General features: G+C 46.1%; 1 protein-coding gene across 8 annotated transcripts in view; it reads right to left on the bottom strand.

Moving 5' to 3' along the window:
* atp13a2 (ATPase cation transporting 13A2) overlaps positions 1–6,481 on the bottom strand; it is a 164,962-nt gene that overhangs the window by 3,014 nt on the left and 155,467 nt on the right. For all 8 annotated transcript variants that reach the window (XM_072478335.1, XM_072478340.1, XM_072478334.1 and 5 more), the window contains 2 exons: positions 5,659–5,807; positions 3,890–4,062 (listed from right to left, as the gene is read on the bottom strand). In XM_072478335.1, the coding sequence (XP_072334436.1) occupies positions 3,890–4,062; positions 5,659–5,807 (322 nt within the window). The remainder of the gene's footprint in view (positions 1–3,889; positions 4,063–5,658; positions 5,808–6,481) is intronic.

Below are 6,481 nucleotides of genomic sequence, written 5' to 3'. Positions count from 1 at the left end.
ATTGCGCATCCCTAATTGACCTTCAGAAGGTGGTGGTGAGCTGCCTTCTTGAACCGCTGTAGTCCTTGTGTCGTAGGTACACCCACAGTGCTGTTAGGGAGAGAGTTCCACCATGTCACTGATGCCTCAAGTCCCTGAATTTGGCCTACGTCAGTGGAGAAGTGGGTAGACCAAGCCCAGACACCTCCAGATAAAGGGAAATCTGCAGCCAATTCAGGATGGGCCACTTGCTACACCACAGAAAGCTGGACGTTGGTTTACCCTCTCCGTCACCGGGGAGCTCAACATGGGAGGAGGGGATTGGACACGTTTTTAACTAAAGAGATTTAAAAGTTAAAAGTAAAAAACACTTTTGAATTCTCTGGGATCTTCAGATTTCCCTTTTATGCAGATTGGAGAAAGCTTTCATCTCTGACATGCTTTGCTGGGTATTTTACAAGTGCTGAACAATGGAGAGTTAACAAAGAAAAGTACAGCACAGGAACAGGCCCTTCGGCCCTCCAACCCTGCGCCGACCATGCTGCCCATCTAAACTAAAATCTTCTACACTTCTGGGGTCCGTATCCCTCGATTCCCATCCTATTCATGTATTTGTCAAGATGCCCCTTAAATGTCACTATCGTCCCTGCCTCCACCACCTCCTCTGGCAGCGAGTTCCAAGCACCCACTACCCTCTGTGTACAAAACATGCCTCGTACATCTCCTCTAAACCTTGCCCCTCGCACCTTAAACCTATGCCCCCTAGTAATTGACCCCTCTACCCTGGGAAAAAGTCTCTGACTATCCATTCTGTCTGTGCCCCTCAATTTTGTAGACCTCTATCAGGTCGCCCCTCAACCTCCTTAGTTCCAGTGAGAACAAACAAAGTTTATTCAACCACTCCTCATAGCTAATGCCCTCCATACCAGGCAACATCTTTTGTAAATCTCTTCTGCACCATCTCTAAAGCCTCCACACCCTTCTGGTGGTGTGGCAACCAGAATTGAACACTATACTCCCAAGTGTGGCCTAACTAAGGTTCTACACAGCTGCAACACGACTTGCCAATTTTTATACTCAATGCCCTGGCCAATGAAAGAAAGCATGCCTTATGACTTACTGACTACCTTCTTCATCTGTGTTGCCCCTTTTCAGTGATCTGTGGACCTGTATGCCTATATCTCTCTGACTGTCAATACTCTTGAGGGTTCTACCATTCACTGTATATTCCCTACCTTTATTAGACCTACCAAAATGCATTACCTCACATTTGTCCAGATTAAACTTCATCTGTCATCTCTCCACCCAAGTCCATAAACGATCTAAACCCTGCTGTATCCTCCGACAGTCCTCATCGCTATCCGCAATTCCACCAACTTTTGTGTCGTCCGCAAACTTACTAATCAGACCAGTTACATTTTCCTCCAAATCATTTATATATACTACGAACAGCAAAGATCCTTGCGGAACACCACTAGTCACAACCCTCCAATCAGAAAAGCACCTTTCCATTGCTACTCTCTGCCTTTATGACCTAGCCAATTCTGTATCCATCTTGCCAGCTCACCTCTGATCCCGTGTGACTTCACCTTTTGTACCAGCCTGCCATGAGGGACCTTGTCAAAGGCCTTACTGAAGTTCATATAGACAACATCCACTGCCCTACCTGCATCAACCATCTTTGTGACCTCCTCGAAAAACTCTTATCAAGTTAGTGAGACACGACCTCCCCTTCACAAAACCATGCTGCCTCTCACTAATACGTCCATTTACTTCCAAATGGGAGTAGATCCTGTCTCGAAGAATTCTCTCCAGTAATTTCCCTACTACTGACGAAAGGCTCACTGGCCTGTAGTTCCCTGGATTATCCTTGCTACCCTACTTAAACAAAGGAACAACATCGGCTATTCTCCAGTCCTCCAGGACATCACCTGAAGACAGTGAGGATCCAAAGATTTCTGTCAAGGCCTCAGCAGTTTCATCTCTTGCCTCCTTCAGTATTCTGGGGTAGATCCCATCAAGCCCTGGGGACTTATCCACCGTAATATTTTTCAAGACGCCCAACACCTCGTCTTTTTGGATATCAATGTGACGCAGGCTATCTACACACCCTTCTCCTGACTCGACATCCACCAATTCCTTCTCTTTGGTGAATACTGATGCACAGTATTCATTTAGTACCTCACTCATTTCCTCTGGCTCCACACATAGATTCCCTCCCCTGTCCTTCAGTGGGCTAACCCTTTCCCTGGCAACCCTCTTGCTTGTTATGTACGTGTAAAAAGCCTTGGGATTTTCCTTAACCCTATTTGCCAATGACTTTTTGTGACCCCTTTTAGCCCTCCTGACTCCTTGCTTAAGTTCCTTCCGACTTGCCTTAGATTCCACACAGGCTTCGTCTGTTCCCACTCTTCTAGCCCTGACAAATGCTTCCCTTTTCTTTTTGACGAGGTCTACAATATCTCTCGTTAGCAAAGGTTCCCGAAATTTGCCATATTTATCCTTCTTCCTCACAGGAACATGCCAGTCCTGAATTCCTTTCAACTGACATTTGAAAGCCTCCCACATGTCAGATGTTGATTTGCCCTCAAACATCCACCCCCAATCTAGGTTCTTCTGTTCCTGCCCAATATTGTTATAATTAGCCTTCCCCCAATTTAGCACAGTTCACCCGAGGACCACTCTTATCCTTGTCCACCAGCACTTTAAAAACTTATCGAATTGTGGTCACTGTTCCCGAAATGCTCCCCTACCAAAACTTCTACCACCTGGCCGGGCTCATTCCCCAATACTAGGTCCAGTACAGCCCCTTCCCTAGTTGGACTATCTACATATTGTTTTAAGAAGCCCTCCTGGATGCTCCTTTCAAACACTTCCCCGTCCAAGCCCCTAGCACTAAGTGAGTCCCAGTCAATATTGGGGAAGTTGACGTCTCCCATCACAACAATCCTGTTGCTTTTACTCCTTTCCAAAATCTGTCTACCTATCTGCTCCTCTATCTCCCACTGGCTGCTGGGAGGCCTGTAGTAAACCCCAACATTGTGACTGCACCCTTCTTATTCCTGATCTCTACCCATATAGCCTCGCTGCCCTCTGTGGTGTCCTCCCGCAGTACAGCGGTGATATTCTCCCCAACCAGTAGCGCAACTACTCCACCCCTTTTACTCTATCCTACCTGAAACCTCTAAATCCTGGAACATTTAGCTGCCAATCCTGTCCTTTCCTCAACCGGGTCTCTAATGGCAATAACATCATAGTTCCAAGTACTAATCCAAGCTCTTAAATTCATCTGCCTCACCTGTTATACTTTTTGCATTAAAACATATGCACTTCAGGCCACCAGTCCTGCTGTTGTCAGCAACATCTCCCTGTCTACTCTTCCTCAGAGCCATACTGTCCATATTTCCTAGTTCTCCCTCAATTTTTTCACCTTCTGACCTATTGCTCCGGTACCCATCCCCCTGCCATACTTATTTAAACCCTTCCGTGTGAGACTAGCAAACCACACACCCAGGATATTTATGCCTCTTCAGTTTAGATGCAACCCGTCCTCCTTATACAGGTCACACCTGCCCTGGAAGAGCTCCCACTGGTCCAGATAACTGAAACCCTCCCTTCTACACCAGCTGTTTAGCCATGTATTTAGCTGCTCTATCTTCCTATTTCTAGCCTCAGTGGTACGTGGCACAGGGAGTAATCCCAAAATTACAACCCTTGAGGTCCTGTCTTTTAACTTTCTGCCTAGCTCCCCGAACTCCTGCTGCAGGACTTCATCTCCCTTCCTGCTGGTTGTTCATTTATGGAGTTCCTGTTTATCTAGGAGGGTATGGATTTCTCACTCCGTCGAGGGTGGTTAACTGAGCAGGATAAGAGTTAAATGTTAACAATGTTCTTCAAAGGGGTCTCTTACCTCAAATAGAAGAGAAGTGACAAAGTGCAATGCTGCGAATCCCAACAGCAAAAATTGAAACTTCAGATCAGTGATGCGCATCAGCTGTAGAATCTGGCGGATGAATTGGAGTGGGCAAAACGTCAGAAATACCATTAGAGTGCAGAGCAGAATCAACGCAACCAGGAACAGCACTGAAGGAAAAATGCAGAGTTCAGTCAAACATTTCTTTCAATGTAGCAAACAATTTAATAACACTAGTAAAGCAGGCACTGTCAAATTCAGGGGCGCGACCCGCGGGACGGTGTCGGGAGGGTCGCGGAGCCATCCGTCGGGGCGCTCCTGATCGTTCAAATCCGCGCGCAGCAGCCGGCTTTTAACGATGCCGGCTGCTGCGGCCTTCAAAATGGGCACAAACATATTTTTAAAATCTCAGCTGCACTGCATATGCGCGCACGATCATCAGTGCACATGCGCACAACCATTTATCGATGATCGGGCACGCATGCGCAGTGCGGCCGCATATTTTTTATACGGTCGCAGCCTTATTTACAAGTTCGGTGGGCCAAAGGGACCATTGGGGCCAAAGGGACCCAAACCCATTTCCTCAATTTTTGTCAACAAGGCAAGAGAAAATGGTGGATCGCACAGGTCGGCCGGCGCGGGTCGCGAAGGTTGGCCGGTTGGTAAAAATGGATCCCTGGAAAAAAAGTTTGAAAAACACTGCTATAAAGAACCTTGATAATGTTATCAAACAAAATTAGACACTGCGCTAATCAAGCCATATTGTCACAGTAGCCAGAATGATTTTTCAAATTTTGTTCACGGGATGTGGGTGTTACCGGCTCAGCCAGCATTGGTCACCCATCTCTAATTTTCCTCAAGAACGTGGTGGTGAGCAGCCGCCTGGAACTTCAGCTGCTGCCCATCGGAGGGGTATATCCACTGTGCTGTTAGGGAGGGAGTTACAGGATAGAGATCCAGCAACAGTGAAGGAACGGGATATAGTTCCAAGCCAGGATGGTACATGGCTTGGAGGGGAACTTGCAGGGGGTGGTGCTCCCATGCACCTGCTGCCCTTGTCGTCCTAGGTCGCTGTTTTGGAAGGTGGCTTGGCAAGTTGCTGCAGTGCACTTGTAGATGGTCCGCACGTCTGTCAGTGAGCATCGGTGTTGGAGGAAATGAATGTTTAATTTGGTGGGTGGCATGCTAATCAATCGGGCTGCTTTGTGCCAGAATGTGTTGAGCTTCTCGAGTGTTGTTGGAGCTGCACTCATGCAGGCAAGTGGAGAGTATTTCATCACAGTCTTGACTGACTTGTGCCTTGAAGATGGCGGACAGGCTTTGAGGAGTCAGGAGGCGAATTACTCGCCACAGAACTCTTGTAGCTCACATTTGTATGGCTGGTGCAGTTAAGCAAATATAGTAATTATAATGCAGCAGCTTTAAGTAGAGGACTTGGATATTTGTCCTTTTCAGTCACCAGGTCATTTTTCCACATGTCAGTAGATGTCAGTGTTGCAGCTGTACTGAAACAGCTGATGTTTATGTCTCTTAATATTCCTGAATTTCATAATGTCCAGGCATCCCCAAGGTGGAGAAACTGGCAGCTTCAAGCTGTTCTTACACATTTTCTAGCAGAAGGTGCCATCAGCCAAGGGAACAAATCAATTACCTGGTTTTTCAGATATTATGGTGCATAGGGAGATAATAATAAAACAGCAAAATGTGAAATACACAATGCTTTTATCACATGCTTTACAAACCATATGTAGCTCCAATACTTATACCATTTGAATAAAGTGGTTTGCGGAAGGGTTGTCCCTTGGAAAGTACTGTTGCCAGGATGAGGTACTGGAACCCAGACACACAGAATAAAGCAGTGTTTTCGTAGTTCGGGAGTCCATTGTTGGAAGAACTGACATTTCCAGGAACAAACCTTCAGATAAACACAAAAACATCTATAAAACTGTTGATAGGGACAGCGCAATGCAATCTGCTACAACATTAGGCCACTTTACAACACAAAAGCCACAAAGGGTGAATCCTTGGTTACATCTGAACTATTTTAATTCAGCCTGAATGCTGCTCCACACTGTGACCACTCCTGCTTAGGGGAGGTGGAAACCAAACACCAGAACAGGAATGCCAGCAGCCAAGCTTTAGTTAGGTGACCTCGTCTCGTGTCCAGTTGTGGTAAAAAATTCATGTTTTCTCAATTCTCTTTTTTGTTTTGAGACGACCAGAACACTGACAAATTCATGTTTTTTTCACCGCAGAAGATTGACCAGCTGCTCTTACAGACAGACTGGACAATTTCCGAACAGGCATTCTGAGGTTTTTGCACAATGGTGCATCCAACGACAGGGAAATTCATAAACCCCCCCCACTGGGATAATCTAACACTGATTGCTGGTGTAGGAGTCTAAACAGTGAATGGTGGCAAACCTGCGAAGGTCACAGGTAAATCTGTCCTTGCCATATTTTTATTTTTTATAAATGTTTTTATTGGGTTTTGTTATACATGGTACAAATAAAAATATACACAGAATGAGATTTTTATTTTTATTTTTTTACAGGGGGTGGGGGGGTGGGGGGAGGTGGCACCTGGGA

The sequence above is a fragment of the Scyliorhinus torazame genome, chromosome 16 (genome assembly GCF_047496885.1).
Source record: "Scyliorhinus torazame isolate Kashiwa2021f chromosome 16, sScyTor2.1, whole genome shotgun sequence".
NCBI classification, from domain to species: Eukaryota; Metazoa; Chordata; class Chondrichthyes; order Carcharhiniformes; family Scyliorhinidae; genus Scyliorhinus; species Scyliorhinus torazame.
Note: the sequence above shows the minus strand (reverse complement) of the source record. Positions and strands in the feature narration are given on the sequence as shown.